The sequence below is a fragment of the Balaenoptera musculus genome, chromosome 1 (assembly GCF_009873245.2).
Source record: "Balaenoptera musculus isolate JJ_BM4_2016_0621 chromosome 1, mBalMus1.pri.v3, whole genome shotgun sequence".
In the NCBI taxonomy this organism is placed as follows: domain Eukaryota; kingdom Metazoa; phylum Chordata; class Mammalia; order Artiodactyla; family Balaenopteridae; genus Balaenoptera; species Balaenoptera musculus.
In genome coordinates, this window is record NC_045785.1 from 145,930,562 (window position 1) to 145,950,086 (window position 19,525).

The 19,525-nt window shown below is 33.4% G+C and overlaps 1 protein-coding gene across 6 annotated transcripts in view; it reads right to left on the reverse strand.

Annotated features, from left to right (window-relative positions):
- The window catches only part of RCOR3 (REST corepressor 3), a 50,252-nt gene that overhangs the window by 27,495 nt on the left and 3,232 nt on the right, over positions 1 to 19,525 (reverse strand). For 3 of the 6 annotated variants that reach the window (XM_036844261.1, XM_036844252.1, XM_036844243.1), the window contains exons 3-7: positions 14,109 to 14,186; positions 11,423 to 11,475; positions 9,301 to 9,462; positions 8,225 to 8,349; positions 7,384 to 7,462 (exon numbers count right to left, since the gene is read on the reverse strand). In XM_036844261.1, coding sequence (XP_036700156.1) covers positions 7,384 to 7,462; positions 8,225 to 8,349; positions 9,301 to 9,462; positions 11,423 to 11,475; positions 14,109 to 14,186 — 497 coding nt within the window. Of the gene's footprint in view, positions 1 to 7,383; positions 7,463 to 8,224; positions 8,350 to 9,300; positions 9,463 to 9,583; positions 9,710 to 11,422; positions 11,476 to 13,552; positions 13,904 to 14,108; positions 14,191 to 19,525 lie in introns of those variants that run through there. The other 3 variants (XM_036844287.1, XM_036844270.1, XM_036844277.1) reach the window with 3 other exon arrangements.

The following is a 19,525-nucleotide window of genomic DNA, read 5'->3' on the forward strand; positions in this document are numbered from 1 at the left end:
CAGAAACGAAGACCCAACACAGCCAAAAATAAATAATAAATAAATAATAAATAAATAAAAAAAAAAAAAATTAGTGACTTCAAATGCACATATGAGAAAAATGCCCAAAACATAGTACAGAAGTATGGAAAGACAAAAGGATGGAAAATATGAGTGGTTAAGAGGCATGTGAAAAGTCCATTACATTTCTAAAAGAATTCCCAAAAGAAAGAATAGAGAGAATGAGGGAGAATCTATATTCAAAGAGACAACAAATGAGAATTTTACAGAACTTAAGACAGGATTCAGAAAGTACAAATGAATCCGAAGCAAGTTTAAAAAAAGAAATCCATACCCAGATACATTAAAATGAAACTACAGATCACTAAAGACAAAGAAGAGATCATAAAAGCAGACAAAGAGAAAAGCTAAATTACCTCCAAAGGAGTGGTAACTAGCCTGACAGCAGACTTCTCTAAAGCAATGACAGAAATCAGAAAGCAGCAGAATAATATCTTCAAAGAATATCCGTCAACCTAGGAGTCTAACCCCAGCAAAATTAAGTGTTCAAGAACAAGGAAGGACATTTTGGACATTCCAAAACTGACTGTGTTTATAATCAATAGACTCTCACTAAATTAACCTGTAAAAGACACACTTAAGAAAAAAGAAAAATTATTTTCAAAGAAAGTTCTAAGATTCAAGAAAGAATGGTGAGCAAAATTAATTTTAAGCATGTGGGTAAATCTAAACTAACCCCGACTATGTGTTTAATATGAGATACTTCAAAAAATAAGATGTAACTAAAACTTGGCAAAAAATAGCATATAAATCAAGAGGATAGTGGTTGAAGTCAAAGCAGCCTAAGGGTCTTATATTAATCAGAATCCCATTAAAAACACCAATATTAGGCTTTAAGTTAAATATGCAGGATAAAATTTCCAGAATACACAGTAAGAATAGAAATATAGAACCATTCCAAACTAGTAGACAGTTAAAAAAAAAAAAATCAAACAAGAGATGGATTCTTAATCCAAAAAGAAGGCCATAAAGGAGGGGAAAGAAAACCAGAAAAAGCAAGTCAAATAGAAGGTAAAAATAAGAAAGAACAAAAATACAAATATCAATGATCATGACTGGTATATAGGAGCTAAACTCTGTAGATAAAATATAAAATCCAACCTATATGCTCCTGTAAGACACATACTTAAAATGTGAGGACATAGAAATGTTGAAAGTAAGCAATAAAGATATACCAGGCAAACACTTAACAAAAGAAAGGTGATAGAGTTATATCAGACAAAATAATCTTGAAAAGTAGAAGACATCAAAAGAGATGAAAGGGTCATTACATATTGATAAAAGGTTCAATTCAACAAGATAAAACAATTTCTATGCACCTAATAATAACAGCTTCAAAATATAAAAAGTATTATTTCTCAATAATCCATCAGATAAGCACATAAACACCAACAAAAACAACCATAGCAAGTAGGCAAGCAGTAACAGAATATTGATTTCAAGCATATAACTGACAAGCTTCAATTAAGACACATAAAAAACCTGTAACCAATAATTAGAGTATGTATTACTCTCAAGCACACATGGAAAAACATTTATGAAAATTTGACATTCTAGACTTGGAGGTTTTAAAACATATCCTCAAATTCCTCAACATTCCAACCACTGAGAAGTGGGACTCTCTCCCATTCTCCTTGATTCTGGACCAACTTTAGTAACTCACTTATAACCAACAGAATGCAGTAAATTTGGGGATGATTACTTTGGAGGAAACCAGCCATGGTCAGAAACCAAATTACTAAGGGACCACCAGGCTAGAGAGGAATGCTAGCTAACAGCTAGTATATCAACTACCAGTCATGTGAGCAAGTCAAAAACCTTTAATAACATCCTACTTGATGTTGAAACATAAAAATCATTCTCTCTAAAGTCAGGAATAAGATAAAAATATTTGCTATCATAACTTCATTCAACATTATACTGGTGATTCTAACCAGTTCAGTAAGGGAAGAAATAAAAGGTATTATAAGGACTGAAAAGAAATAAAACTGCTATTATTTTCAGATAATATAAACCTCTATATAGGAAATGCAAACTAATCTATAAACAATTAAAGATTTCATTTCTCTCCAGGTTATATGTAGATTCAACGGAACATCAAGTAGCACTTTCTTACTTTGAAGTTTGAGAGCAAAAGTCCAAAAATAGCCAAGGACTTTCACTTTTAGAAGCACTACCAAGTAATGGGACTCATCCTAGCAGCTATCAAGACTTATTATAAAGTTATAGTAATTAAGACATTGTGTGACTGACAAGGGATATATAACTGACAAGAGAAGCAGACGAGAGAGCCATACATATAGAGAAACCTCATCTATGATGAAGCTGACATGGCAGACCAGTTGAAAGAAATGAACTCACTTCCATATTAGAAAACAAATAAATAAAAACGGGTCTCTATCTCACAACATAAACAAAACCTAATTACTGAAAGATCAAGGACTTAACTGTAAAAAACAAAACTTTAAAACTTAAAGAAAAAAATATAGAAGAATATTGAAGTTTGAATATTTACATGCTTTTGATGAAATAGCTGTTCATCAAAGCATGTAAAGAGAGTAAAAAAAGATAAACTAGGAACTGCTAAACGATCTCTGCAACATATTTAACCAAAGAATTAGTATCCAGAATATATAAGGAATTCATTAAGAAAAAAAAATTTTATACATTGTCTTTAAGAAAAGACAAAACCAAACCAATAGATAAAAAACAAACACAAATAAGCATTAAAAAAAGACACAATAATGGACAACAAACAGATGGAAAAATAATCAGCCTTATTAGTAATCTCATGAACGAAATGAGAACACAATGAGATACCATTTCAGGTTATCAGATTTCTAACAGCTTGAAAGTCTTACCACATAAAGTATTGGCAAGGAAATGGATAATGAGTACTCTCATAGCTCAACAGAAGTACATCAAATGTAGAAAATGATTTGCCATTACCTAGGAAAGTTAAACATGGTTACACCCTAAAATAGCGTAATTCCACTCCAAACAATCCTAGGGTATTATTACTCACTAAGTCACTGCTGGCATTTTGGTGGAACAATCTGTGCTGTGCATTTGAGGAGAGCTGGCATCCCTTTCCCATTATATGCCAGTGGTGCCCATCAACCAAAGACACGTCCATAATTTTTAAGTGCCCTTTATGTGGGTAATACTAAACCTAGCTGAGAACCACTGTCCCAAAGGAACTCTTATATATATGTATCCAGGATATGTTCTTATCAGTATTGTTCATAATAATAAAAAGCTAGAAATGATGTCCATTAATTAGAGAGTGGATAAGTTGTGGCATATGCATACAACGGAAAACTATAATACAGCAATGAAAATGAACTGCAAAAACATGTTGGACAGCAACAAAAAAATGCAGGTAGCTGAACACATACTATATGATTCCATTTAAGTCAAGTCTGAAATGTACAAAACTAAATGTGAGTTGCTCAGAGATACATAACTTTGTGATAAAACTATAAAAAAGGGAGTGAATAATTGATAAATTTCAGGATAGAGGTTCCCACTGGAAAGAAGGGAGGGGTGCAATAAAGAAAACATACACAAAAGACTTCCGTTTCTTGAGCTCAGTCATGGACACGCTGGTGTTTGTTTTATTATTATTCTTTAAATTGTACAGTCTATGGTATGTATAGTTCATAATTTTTAAAAGTCAAAAATAAAAACCTTTCCATATAATGTGTCAACAACATGCAGAAGCAGCTATAAAGATGTGTGTTAAAGGCAATGATATAGTATCATTCCCCGCGTGGTGTCCCTATCATCTGTGAAAGAACAGAGAAATGAATGAAGCTGCTGACAAACAGTGCCAGTCTCGCACCACAACCTTGCAGTATGTTTTTAACACTTTTTAACTTTTACTCCCCTCACTATATTTGCTAACAGGATGAGATCACAGGCAAACAAAAGACCAAATGTGTAAGTACCATCTCTCATAGTTGGAAAAAACAGTATTCCACATACATACATTTCCTACATAACTAAACCCAAATCCCTAATCTCTCATATTTGTACAGTAATTAAGAATTCATAACATATATTCTCATCTGTGAAAATTAATTTGACTGAAAGCCTACTATCAACCAGGCCCTGTAGTTAAGACACAATTCTTGCTCTTTAAGAGCTTACCACCCAGGGATAGGTAGGCAGGTGAGGGGAAACCAGATGTAAACAAGTACCACTTAGCTCAATGAGTACTGCAATGGATTTAAAGAAAACTAAGGAGGTGGTCAATTCAACATAAGGCACAGGAGGGTTCATAGACAAGCTACATGTTGCAGAGTTATGAGGAATTTGCCTGGCAGATTTGAGAAGAAAGGGAATTCTATAAAAAAAATGGACCAACAAAGAACAAAAGCTGGGAGAACTAAAACACTTACCTGAAACTCTCTTAGTAATGCGAAATAAGTGGGGTGGGGCAGGGAATGCCTAACTAGAAAGACTGTTTTATCCTATGGACAAAGCCATGGAAGGGTTGCAAACAGTAAATTTGGTTTTAAAAAGATTGCTTTGGCAGCAGGGTGAAGAATGGACTTGGAAGGTGTGGTGCAGAGTCTGGAGGCATGGAGATAAGGTAAATTAAGATAGAAAATGTCAGTAATTCAGGGAAGAGATGAGAACCTAAAAATAAGGCAGTCACCTAGAAGACCAAAGAGAGAAGAACAAAATTTACAGTTATTTGAGAGAGAGAATTAAAAATGGTAATGACAAAATGAACAGAGTAATTGAGAAAAAGAAGTCAGTAAAACTGAGACACAATGGTTAAAAAGGTATACAGGAATCATAGAATGGTGTTACAAAACTCAAAAAGAGATTTTCAGAAGAAGGGAGGGGTCAATAACTTGAAATAATACAGGAAGCACAAGGAGAGTACACTGAGAAACCAGTCCCTGGATGTGGCAGTTAGGAGGTCACTGCTGACCTATCAGCAGTTTCAGTGAAGTAAAGGGACAGAAGTCTGACTGAAGCAAACTCAAGAGTGAAGTAATGCTAAGGAGGATAATTCTTTCTAGACTGGTTGAGAGATAGTCATGCTTTTAAATGAAAGACTGGAGCTTACTTCTGGGCTGCAATGAAAAGGTTGAAAGTATGGCAAACAGAAGGTCCTAGAGGCAATATGAAGGGATAAGATAGGTCAAACAAGCAGTGAAATTATACAGAACAAGGGGAGGGACCTATCTTACTGTGAGAGAGAGCCATTCAGCTCAGACTGTTCATTCAGTAATTTCATGTTACTGGATTTGTGACATTTTAAAAATCTGATCCTATCAAGTACCAGCAAGGAAGTGCACAATGAGTACTATGTAAAGTGCTAGGGGATACCAGGTGTTCCAGTGTTACTTGAGGCCCTGACTTCAAAGAGTTCACAGCTTAGTGGGCAAAATACAATAATTTTAATATAACATCCTAAGCGTAAATATACTCAGATAAAAAGGGTAGTATGGCAGCACAGAGTTAGGGCAAGGGCTGGAATTTAAGGGCGTTCCTGCTTGATATTTTCTCCATGGAGGAGAAAGTGAAGTTATCTGCTAAGTTTTTTGAGGGGAGTGGAGAGGTGGTAGGTGATGTGTAGAAAAGGATGAATGTTCAAATAGTTGCTTACATAATAAATTTTATTCAACATTTATTATGTACTGGGTACTGTAATAAGTGCTTTTATACGTATTACCTCTTTGATTGTCAGAACAAACCTTTTAATTTTACCAATGGAAAAAACTGAAAATTACAGGTTAAAAACTGAGAGGTAATAAGGGCTACACTGAGATTGGAAACTATTTTTTGTAAGTAGCAACAATGTACATGATCGTGCAATTTTCTCCTGCTACACCAGACCAAGAATAGCAACTGATCCAGCATTGTGGGTTTATAGGGTTAGAGAAAGAATAGCAGAAGGGTGAGAGAAATGGGGAGTCAAAGATACTGGGAAGAGAGCAACTTAAGTAATTGGTCATTTGGTCTACGGTTTAGGGAAAAAAGGAGACTTGGAAAAGAAATGAAGGAATCAAGGAATTTGAGAACATTTAGCAGTAGCAAGAAAATCAGTAAAATATCAAGTTAAGAGTAGGATTTATTAAATTTCATTGATGAAAGATGACAAGGGCCAGAATGGGCCATGGCATTGAGTTCCTTAAGAGGAGGAATGGGAGTCATTAAATTGGCTGAAGTCAGATTCTCCAATTTTCAATGTTATTTTCACTATTCCACAGCTGCCAATACATCACAAGCCTTTACCCATCAACATTTGGTCTATTTTTTTTACAATTATGTAATTCCTTGCCTTAATAAATGAGCATGCATATCAATTTAAAACTTTTCTTTTTAATGATTTTAAGTCATCATTATTATCATTAAATTGAGGAATATGAGTGCTCTTCTAGTTGGGGATTCTTCCATCTCTTCCTTTGATGCAGCTTTCGATTTTCACTGCTATCAGTATACCTGGTACTAATTAATAATTTGTTATAACATGGAATAAACTAAAGGTTTTCCAAGAATATTCTACACCTAATATTGTATTACCTGAGGGTGGTTCTACTTCTTTTCTATGGATTAAAGAATAGGCATCGTGGGGAGTTCCCTGGTGGCTTGGTGGTTAGGATTCCGGGTTTTCACTGCTGTGGCCTGAGTTCAATCCCTTGTCGGGAAAGTGAGATACCATAAGCTACTTGGGGCAGCCAGAAATAAAAAAAAAAAAAAAAAAAAAAGAATAGGCATGGGGACTTCCCCGGTGGCACAGTGGTTAAGAATCCGTCTGCCAATGCAGGGGACATGGGTTCGAGCCCTGGTCCGGGAAGATCCCACAAGCCACGGAGCAACTAAGCCCGTGCACCACAACTACTGAGCCTGTGCTCTACAGCCCTCGAGCCACAACTACTGAAGCCCGTGAGCCTAGAGCCCGTGCTCTGCAACAAGAGAAGCCACTGCGATGAGAAGCCCGCACACAGCAATGAAGAGGAGCCCCTGCTCGCCGCAACTAGAGAAAGCGTGAGCGCAGCAACAAAGACCCAGTGCAGCCATAAATAAATAAATAAATAAATAAATTTATTTAAAAAAAAAAAAGAATAGGCAGCGTGGCAGGGCTTTTATACTTCGGAGTGGATGAGATAACCCCAAAATTACTTAAATCACTGGCTAATTGGAGTTCTAGATGCTACTGTTTTTCCAAAAACCTCCAATTAACATTGAAATTTACTACCTTTTAACCCATTATATAAAAATGTTTTTCTTAATATGAAGTACTATTCGTTTTTTGGAGTGGATTTGTAGAACAATTATAAGCACCCTAATGATTATCATTACCTCTTTCTTGGCTTCTTTTTTGGGATCATAATCACTATCGTTTCCATCCATTGGGTGTGTTTCTTCCACATCATCATCACTGAAAAAAACCAAAGATTAATAAACTTAATTCACTTCCTTTTATTCTATTCCAGTGCTCTCATCAAACTGCAATATACATGGCTAATAATTTTACTAAATATTCCCCAGGAGTTGTCCTTGGGAAGACGAGCTTTTATAGTTTAGATTTCTGTAGTGTTTAGAAACATTTACCCTTTTAAGTATATAGAATCATTTAAGCAAACATTTCTAGCTAAAAAACAGAGACCCAATAGGAAAGATATTTAGAAAGAAATATCATTTGGGAAAAAAAACACATTTATTAATTTGATATAATACTTATTTTCCAACTGGAGAACTGAAATAATAAGTATTATATCAAATTAATAAATGTGTTCCAAGTGGAGAACTGAAAAAAGGATGTTTTATACTACTAGAAAGATACAGCTACAATAATGCGGACCTCAGTTACTCAGATAACTGTGGAAAGACCACCTTCCAGAGAATATATTTCTTAATATATTCTAAATATATGTATTGAATACATCAGTACTGAAAGGAAGCATTTGTGATTAGTTAAATACAACGCACATATAACTCAGTTGCAAGGTTTGCTGGCTATGATTAACAGTTAAAGAGTTGAAGAGAGTTCTTACTATTAAGATTTCTGATCATTCAGTTCTTCTCATCAGAGCAGAAACATGAATGTAAGGATAAGAAGCATTTACACTGTATTGTGATAATTGTTCTGCCTTAGGAAATACAAGCAATACCTGTAACTACATAAGGGCATTCAACCCACCTGTCACCCTGATTATGTCTATTGGCTAGTTTACGAGCCTGGCGATCCATCAAGCTTGTCCTAGATCGAGTTTTTTTCCAGGAATAGTAATATTTCACAAGGCTAGCAATTGTCTTATCTGGAAGCTTGAAAAAAAAATCATGTTAATATCAAGCAAGTTTATTCATAAACTCTGATTAACAGAATGAATAATATTTCTATTATTCTTTGATACTTAGCAAACAAAAGCATAGACAAAAAATATTTTCCCAGGTACCTTTATGAATTATAGAGCTAAAAAATGCAGCTATAGTCATAGCACCCCACCATACCTATGTCACTCACATTTCTAAATAAATATTCCTATTTATTCTGAGCAGGGAAAGGAGAGATAAAATTAAAATGATAAATGATGCAAACAGACTTAAGCTACAAAATAAAGTCTTGGGTATTAAAATGACTAATGATCATGTACTGCTTTGTCATACTGGCAAACAATGACACACACTCCCAATTAAAAATGCTCTCTTTGATTATGGAAGACACTTAGATATATCTGCAACCATTATCTAATTTCCATTCATTCAAGTTAAAAGAGTTTAATGTAGCAACTTCTCAGATTTATATTATTTTGACACAATACTAGAAATTTAACAACTAGAAATAGCTTTTCTTTAAAAAAAAAAAGCAACAGCACCTGAACAATGTTGAAATAATACAGAATTTCTAAAAATTGGTTTTCATATCCAAAGGAATATAAATTTGAAAATAAAATCCTAATGTTGGAAAAATGAAACATTTAAAAATAAAATTGAAATTATGATTTTTTTCTGAAATGACAAACGTATTTAATAACTCTATTAAACGTATACTTAAGTCATAATAAATGTTAATTTATTACAATGAAATGGCACATAATGATCATGCATTAGAATAGTAGAAAATAAAACTGTATGTAAATATACTTATTTCAAAATGTTTTTAAAAATTGAAATTAGATTGGAAAACTTTTTTGTATTTAATAATTAGGAAGTGTTTAACAATAGAATAAGTTTATCACTCAGGTATGAATCACAGTAAGAGCAAAATTACCATACCATTTGCTGAATCCTGTGAAAGCTCTTCCCATGAAAACTAAAGGCTTGTTCAAATAGGACTTTATCTTCCACTGTCCACTCATCCGGAAAGGGAGTGAAATTAGGGAGATCAGCAAGGGACTTCTCAATGTTATGTTTATGCCAGAACAACATGCCAAGTGCCTTTGAAGAGAAATCATTCCCCTTTGGTTTTAATGGACTTATGTTCCATCACACTTAAGAGAGTTAAACACAAATTAGGTTAAAATCTTAAGCCTATGACTTCAACTGAAGATACACTCACAGTTTGGGGCTTTTAATCAGGGGTGCCCAGGTAGCAGACCTCATTTATTTATTTCTTTTAATCAGGGCCTCAGAACAGTAAATGTTCTTACATACCATATTTGCTGTAGAATCTAGAAAAAGTGAGCTGAGGAGAGTGGCTATAATTACTAAAGCAGGTTTGTAGGCTCATATGAAGACTTTCACTCACATTTATTCATTTGTCAATGTGTATTGAAAAATATGTTAAAAGGAAAAATAACCTGTAAGTCAATACTTAAATGAGACTATCAATTATAACACAAAACTAGAAGTGCTCAGTCAAGACTCAGTGGAGAAATATTTATGTTTTAACCTGTTAGAAGTGTATCATGGGCTAAATACTTCTAAGAAGTAAGGGTACCTCAACTGCAACTTTAACAATATTTTACCACATATATTTTTTAATGTTCTTTATTATCATAATATACACAAAGAATTATTATGAGGCATATTAATAACTTCAATGACTTTATTACTAAATCATAGGAAAGCCTGAAATGGATAATTTCTAACAATTCAACAACTTTCCCTTCTGTTGTAAGTAAGCGGTAGGCCTTTATCTTTACTGTAAGGTACAGAGTATCATTTAGGGGATAAAGATTTATTTTTTAAGAAGAGATACAGCAACTTTTTAAATAGTGAGTTTTTAATTTCTGTACTTTGGTAATACTCCTTGAAAATGAACATGAGAATGAACACATGTATAGTCACATTTTGAAGGATTAACCTTCTCAAACAAATATTAAAAAGAAAGCCAAGGCTTAAAAACAAAATACGTAATCAAAGTCTGCAAAATCCACAGAATAGTTAACTACATTTAGATAAATATCTCAGTTTCACTGAAATGACTTTCTATTATTTAATCATGTTACTAACTATAAAGTTAGCTCTTAATAATCCAGGTTACAGAAAATTCACTTACTTTATATTAATTCTGATAAAGGTTGATTTTGTACTTAGTCGAAATGAAATTTAAGAATTTCTATTTCACTTTCACTTTTCCATGTTCTCCATTCCCTTATTACTAGGGATAATGAACCATATGCCATATATATCTCCTTTTAAAGTTATCTAATCTTTTTTTTTTTTAATTATTTATTTATTTATTTATTTATTTATGGCTGTGTTGGGTCTTCGTTTCTGTGCGAGGGCTTTCTCTACTTGCGGCAAGTGGGGGCCATTCTTCATCGCGGTGCGCGGGCCTCTCACTATCGCAGCCTCTCTTGTTGCGGATGGAGCACAGGCTCCAGACGCGCAGGCTCAGCAATTGTGGCTCACGGGCCTAGTCGCTCGTGGCATGTGGGATCTTCCCAGACCAGGGCTCGAACCCGTGTCCCCTGCATTGGCAGGCAGATTCTCAACCACTGCGCCACCAGGGAAGCCCCTAATCTTTTTTTTAAAGCCCTTTGTGAATTATTTCCTTCAAAATCTAAAAATCTTAAGTATTTCTTTAAATAAAAAGTTTAACTTTTAGGTCTTTTAGGTTAAAAAGTCAAAGGGAATTACCTCTACTTAAAAAAATGTTCCCTTTTTCTTGAGCATCTCTAGAGTAATCCTGAAGGCTTTCAGATACTTTAAGAACTCAAAACAGATAAGAAACAGAGGTATCGAGAGAAAAATGTTCAAGGCCTTGAGATAAATAATGTTTATAAAAGCAAAATCCTTGATGATGAAAGGTCAGACTTTGCTAGGACTTCTGTAGTATCTATAAAGGTGGTTGAACTTATGCACTTTCTTAAGACAGAAACTATCATGAGATGTTCTTTGGATTTGATAAATACTGAGGCAAACCTTAATATTAAAATATTTCTCTACATACCTGTTCCACATTGTAGCCATGTTTCTCCTTTGCAATTGCAATATATTCATCCACTGTAATGAAACAATGTTATATAATTAATTATTCTCATTTACTTCATTTGCCCAGGTTGACTTTTTTTTTTTTTTAACAAAGCAAAGTTTAAAAACAATTACACTCTAGGGGTAAAAAAATAGCCAAAGTCTTTTTCCATGAAATACTATAAAAAAGACTTTCACTTCTATGACCAGGATCAGAAGTTCACTTGGTTTAAAATTTTACTTAGTATGAGTTATCTCTGTGACCATACAGCATCTACTTATTAAATTCACTGACATTACTAAAATTATTTTTGTATTAAAAAAAAGACCAATCTGTGGTTAGCCAATAAAGCCTAATTACAGTATAAAATATTAGGTAACTTCTATTGCAGTCTTTATTTGAAGAGACTTAATTATTTAAGACCCCATCTCATGTTTAGAGTTTTCCCAAAGCTTTTACCTTCCCGTTTCTGATTACAGTATAAAGGATGGTTTATCTATAGTTTTGCCAGCTATACATAATAACAATTTAAATATGCTTCAGAATCCCTAAAATTTTCTTCAGCTCTTCCTGCTAGCTATACAAAAGATGTTTGACTATTCCATTTTTCTTCATCCTCAATTATTGTAATCAAGCCAGTAGAGGTGTTTAAATAAGCACAGTTTCTATGATGATATATATACTGGCTATTTCAAGGCTTCATTGCTAAGAAATCTGCCACTTCACATTCAGCAGGACTCAGTTTTACGTTAAGTCCTTCTTGATCCTATATAATATATATATATATAAATAAATAAATTCTTTAAGCACATTTTTGAGAAGCAGTGGTTGAGAATTCTGATTGTAGAACAGCTGGTCTACCTGGACTTGGTTCCCAGCCCTGTCACTTGTTTTTGGACTTTAGGCAATTAACTTGACCTTTTTGTACCTCAGTTTCCTCACTATAAATAGTGATAAAAATAGTACTATATTTAGTACTATTCCTCCTAGGATTAAATGAGCTAATATACGTAAAGTGCTTGAAACAGCATCTGGCCCATTTTAAGTACTTTCTAAGAGTTTGCTGTTATTAATAGTACAGCACAGTTTAATATATAAATATGCTATTATAACAATAATGCTGTTAGATTAACAACTAATTTTTATGGATGTTATTATATCTCCCTAAGACTGGAAGCTTTTGATGAAGAAAATCCAAATATTATATTCTATTTAGAACCCATAGTACTTAAACATATGACAGGTCTAAACACATGCTGATTAACAAAAATGTCTTATAGTCCTATAAATAGAAGGCTGAACAATACCAATCACCCTGTGATTCTCAACCCTGGCTATGCATTAGAATCAGTAGGGGAGCTTTAAAAAAGTAAGTCCTGGTTCCACCCCCAAGATTTCTGATTTAATCAGTTTGAGGTAGAGGCCAGACATCAATAGAATTTTTTTTAAAGTTCCCCTAAGTGATTCCAAAGCACAGCCAGGGATGAAAGTCACTGCCCTGTACCTTCAGTTGGATATTCCACATGGACACACCACTACCAGGACATGTTGGCTTTCTGAATTTTGTTTTCCATTTTGCTAAGAAATGCACCATTGTATAAAACAGTGCTAAAACAGCAAAAACCAATGACACCCTAATGCTCAGTTTGTGACTGAAAACCTCTGCCTATAATGAAGATTGAACCAAAAAACCTGATCGTCTCTTTCAGGTTTCTCAGTACACAGAATGTACAATTTTGTGTTTTCTGTTAAGAATACCTCAAGGGCATATAATTCCTACTTTACCAGCTAGACTTTTTGCTGGTATTCTGAAGCTCTTAAATAGGAAGAATTCTCAGGTATGCAGAATAATACCCCGTTTTCAATTTTTAGTTCTCTTACTGCATCAATAAGTATGACTAGACTTACTATGCACATGATACATAGGACATCATTAATTTTCATGAAACTAAATAAACCATCATGGGACATCTTTAAGATTTAGTAAATATTTTTAAAAGACAAGCTTATTTTACAGCCACTAGAATAGCTGTTCAGTGGTTTTTGTTTGTTTGTTTTAATAAATCAAATGATAACTGAATGGAGGGGTGGGGATCTTAGTTTTGTTACCTGCACGTTTCCTATATCTGATGTGCCGCAAAGGATCAGGTCCGCTACATCACATTGAAGTCTAAAGCCACACCATGATTCAAGAAGTGCATGGTCAATGATCCAGAAGGTCTCCGTCCAGAAATGGAGAGCACAAAGATGACCTGATTGATGGCTGCTGAAGTCAGTTCTTTCCCCTTTCCTCTTTAAAATGGTAATGATAGTGGGCTCTTGGAAGTTTGAAGGCATTTCTTTACAGCTTCATATACTGAGGAATAGCCTGTGCAGATGTCTACATAGTAACTCCCTCCCCTGCTTGAGGATTTAAGCAGCAATGCCATCAGATCCTAGGTTTTTTCAGTCTTCCTGGGCCTGACACAAATTGGAATGATCAACCCACTATCTTTCAAAAGGAAAAACATTCTAACATAACAAGCTCCATCAAAAAACCAAAACAAAACAAAGACAAACTGATTTCTTATGAGAATCTAAGAGACCCAAAAACAAATATAAGTTGCATTTTGAATTGGTTGATAGATTCCCTATTGACATAAACATTCAATTTCAGAAAACTTACATTTGGCATCTGGGATACTGTGATATGGAGACCATACAAGCATTCCTCCATTGTCTTTATCGGTGTACTTTGTAGCACCTGGGGAAAAAATTAATTATTTTGAATATGATGAACTTTACATTTAAATAAGTATAAACAAAGTAAGTTTTATTTCTATTTTAGTACAGTACCTGCAAAAGAGGACAAAGAAACAAAGTACAGGAAAACAAAGGAAGGAAAACAGATATACACTAAATATAGTAAATATACCATTTATAGATACGAACGAAATTTCACAAACACTGAAGCTTACCCTCTTTAAATTAAAAAGAAAGACTTTATTAAGTACATTTTATATCCCTACTTCTTAACGGGTAGTAAATCTGATTTAACCTTCTATACGTTACTTAGGAGTCATTAAAAACTCTGGCTTTAAAACTAGAGCGAATACCTCAGGTGATGAGTTAATTGTTTTGCCCACATCTAAATGGGCCAAGATTATTGTAATTTTTAAATACCTGTATCTGCTTTTTATGTTTTTTATTTAATCTTGTTCTCCTTGCTAGGAGTCTGCCAGTTATTCCTTTTTAGAGTTAATTTCATTTATTACTTTTTATATTTATAAAAGTTTGTACTCTGTGTAAGAGGATAACAAAGTCAAACCATGGAAAAGTTAATAATGCTATTTCTCCTTAATGTAATCTGAGAGTCTACCTCTAATCTAGAAGCATACTATTGCTGTTTCTAATTTATTTCTAATCTGTTATAATCTAAAAAGTCAGAAAAATCAAGCTCTATTGAAACTGCATGTAAATTAAGAATAGACAGAATGCACGAAAGGCCTGACACAGCTATCCCAGAGCCAAGTCCATGCCAGTAGGTTCTGTCTTTAAATACTCGATGGTCCTTTTCTGGCTTCTTCCTAATTCTTAGGTGCATTCAAGTCAATTAAAACTATGAGCTGTTGATAGCCACCAGCAACTAATGACTAGAATTCCAAAATTACTTACAGAAAACCTTAATACAATTCTAAGGCTAAACTGTAATCATTTATAAAGTTATAAGATATTCAGAATAAAGAACGTTCATTTCCAGGGGTAAAAGTAACTACTATTATACTCCCAACTAGAGACTTTATCTATCAAGCAATAATTTAATGTCATTCAGCCGTTCTTTATTTTTGGAGAATCATAACACATCACTACTGTATATTCAATCAACAAATTTTAGTTAGAGAATGACACACTGTTAGTGCAATATGAAGCTAAAATTGTTAAGTTATGTACGTTTTACTATAAGGAAAAATTAGGTACGGAGAAAAAAGAATTGAGAGAATACTATAAAAGTATTAGAAAAAGCATAATTACAAAATAAAGCTAAAAGCAAAACATATTGCATTTTGTCATAACTATCTTTAATAAGAGAGGATAAAAATAGGAGCTGAGAATTTAAGAAAATGCAAGTTAGAAGTACATTATCTAAAATTTATATTCAATAAAAATAAATTTTAAGCTGTCTTTAAAAAAATTCTTTAAAAAATATTAAGATATATATTTAATTTTTAACCACATAAAATAAAAACACAAAAGCAAAATAGCTAAACCACTCAGTGGAAATAAAACAGACATCTAAGTTGATCAGAAGCCTTTATTTAATTAATAAAATCTATTGCTGTTTCTAGTGAGTATCCTAAACGTCAATCCTTTAATATGGGACTGATTCTTTTTCACTATGGATTGTGACAGTAAGATAATTTAAATACTACTTAACAGAACATGGAATGCAACAAAGAAAAGGCTTCCATTAAGTCTCAAGTCTTAATAGCATACATGCTTAATATTTAGACATATTTCCTTGCATCTGATTCTTGTATTACAGAAAGTCTGAATTAAAATATTTTCATTAAATATCTCTTCTTAAACAGATATAAACTATTTTGGTTTTTTTTGTATTCTTGCCCATGAAGAACAATAGTTAAGTTTCCTCAAAAATTCTTAGCACTGTAATTAAGGGCCCAATCTTCTGACACAAACTGGCATCCAAACTGTGGGGACTAACAGCTCTTCTAATATGGGTGTATGGGTGTGTATGTCTGGAGTATAGAGAATGCCTAATTAGGCATTTCACAATGTTCTTTCCCTGACTCTTGAATTGGACTCCACCATTTTCATTCATATATGTGTCCCACTAGGACCAAAAGATGACTGATGTTTATAGGAAATGAGAGATATCTTAGCATAATGGTTAAGAGTGTAACCACTTACAGAGCCAGACTCCAGGTTTGCATCCCAGCTCTGCCACTTCCTAGCTTTGTCACCTTGAGCAAATTTACTTAATCTGTCTGTGCGTCAGTTTAACCCATCTTAAAAAATAGGGATAATGAGAGCACCTTCTTCACAGAGTTGTTCAAAAATGAAGTGAATTCATATATGTAAAGTACCTGGCATGTGGTAAGCACTATCTAAGACTTATGATTACTACTACATGCTTACTGAAGACAGTTCTTTAAGTTCCCTTCTTTCTGTACGCTGGAAAGGCTTCTTCTTACCTTATCAATCAAATAAAAATACAAATGTATAAAATCTCATGGGGCTCTAACTCAAACGGCTGATGACCTCTCTTACCAACCCTTTGAAAATGAAACTGAATAGCTGAAATGACTTTTTTGTTTTACTGACAACTCAGATCTGATTCCTCTCCTATAAAATAGGAGAAAGTAACTTGCATTATTAAAAACAATTTACCTCTCAGGATGACTTGCATTCAGTAAAGCTTTACCCTTTCCATCATAAAAGTTGAAGTAAACCAAAATATTTAAAGGACATAAACCCAATTTTTATTTTGCTTTTATCTAAAACAGTGTTTAAGATTATACCTCAAAACCGTCTGATATTCAGAAATAATACCGAGAATCCAATTTGACTCAGCAACAAAATAACCAAGGCCTTAGAAGTAGCCTAGCTTCTGAATGGATCAAAAATAAACAAACCAAAACTTAGACAGCAAGCAACCACAATTTTAAAAGACTATAGTAGCTCAACAGTTATGAAAATAAAATTATTGAGCAATCAGTTTTTTAAAGTATTAAATGAAACAAAAGTTCAAGCCTTCTGAAAACTTTTAGATCTCCTTAACTGCAGTTGGTAAAATACATTTATGAGACCAATTTGGGGAAAACCAACAACAAAAGTACAATTTTGATTAGGATTTCTATACCAATAGCAAGTTTCAAAGTAAGTACAAAAATATAAATCTTCTATTTCTTTTAAGATTTCCTTTAAGACATTCCAACTAAGGATTTTGATGGAAATTGTGGAACAAATATTCTATATAAAGAACTTAAATATTGAGATCAGTAAGACACTACAAATATTTTTTAAATATACTTAATTCACCAATTTCAAACTGAGGTAAACAAAGACATTCCAAGAGGTACACAAGCATGAATAAGTTTTCTGGGAATCAGTTTTCAGAACTTCAAACTTCCCTGTGTTTTCTTCCCCAAGACAATCTGCCTGAGAACTCACCTGCAGTCTAAGCTGTACACTTATTCTACTTCTGACTTCCTTCTTCACAAACACCCTTCCCTCACTTTAAAAAAAAAAAAAAAAGGCAGGTCTCTCACCCATCCCAAATCTTACAAGAGTACACTGCCTAAAATTTAAAAACCTCTATGATGTCAAATGAACATCAGCAAAGCTCTCTTTTACTCAAGGCACCATGACTATTACAGTTTTAATTAATTACACATTAATTATAATAACTCAAGCCAGAAGAGATTTAACACTTAGAACCTTTTGTTCACAAGAATACATACTATGATGGTAGATAAATTGGATAGGTGATCAATAATGCACTTTCAAGCACAAAAATGTATTACAAAATTCTGTGAGGAAAATGCACAGAAATGATTTCAAAAACAAAAGGAACAATGTTAGGAGCCTGTTCATATATTTTATAAAATAGATACTACCACATTACTATCGTATTTACATTTAATTGGATGCATTTCAAATAAGTATATAACAACTTTATTTCAAAGTGTTAACATTTTCAGTACACTGGAGATTACATTTTTCAGCTAATAAACTCAGTGACAAATAACAGATGTCAACTTAAAAATATGGGAATCTGTTTTTTCAAATTTCTTCTACAAGTATGCAGGCAAAATATTTTGAATGCCACTGCTTTATATACATTAATTTTTACTTAATCTTGTCATATAGTTAATAGTATCTCCCTTTTACAAATGAGAAAACTAAGGCTTGGATATATCAGGTACCCAGTTCATCCAAGGTCACTACGCCATAGTGGCTAAAAGGCATAAGATAAGAGGTAAGACTCTTAATCACCACACAAAACTGCTCCTCATGATGTAAGCATAGTCAGTAGGCACTAAATAAAAGTTGGGGAGGCCTAGCAAAGAATCAAAAGGAAAAGAGTCACCTAAAAAAGAATCAAAAATCCACTTAGTAAATTTTTATAACAGCATTCTTAGCAATGGTCCATCAATTAACATAAACTGTTCCTAATCTCCTAACTTCAGTAATTCCAATTTAAATCTCAGTTCTTCTCATATTTTCTAAAATACTCATATTAATAATTCATTCTTTCTGTCCTTAATTTCTATCGTCTCCTCCAATAAAAATATCCTCCACAAAAAAATCCTCTTTTAGTTTTCCTACATTCTGATCATCATAATCTTGATACCTCAGGAATTTTTCTTCCAAATGACTTGGATGGCTACGGGTGGGCAATCTTCATGAAGATAGATTGAGTGGTTTATGAGACTAAAGATAAGAGTACGAAGAAGGGAAAAGGAGAGGAGCTGACCATTTCTCAATTTCTATCATTAATTAATAAACATCTTTTCCTCTTTATCTCTTCCAAAGAAATACGTTTAAGTTCTCACCCAATGATATTGATTGATGTGGGGTAAAAACTTCACACACCACCACAACACTTAGAATAAGATAGAGCAGTGGTACTATGTTGAATGGCGTACAGGCTCAAAATTTCCTTGTAAAAGGTGTCTAATAATTGATAATCTACATTTGCTTGACAAGATTTGCCTATAACAACTATAGAAAAGCCCACCTAAGTTTAAATGATAACTGGTTTTACTTGTGTCCTTGGGTTCAATATTCTGCAGATTATTAAGGAGAAAATGAATACAGGCATACCTCATTTTATTGTGCTTCACAGATATGTCGATCAAGTCTATCAGCACCATTTTTCCAATAGCATTTGCTCATTTCATGTCTGTGTCACATTTTGGTAATTCTTGCAATATTTCAAACTTTTTCATTATTATTACATTGTTATGGTGATCTGCAATCTTGGATGTTACTATTGCAGTAAATGGTTAGAATTTTTTAGCAATAAAGTACTTTTTAATTAAGGTATGTACATTGCATTTTTAGACCTAATGCTATTGA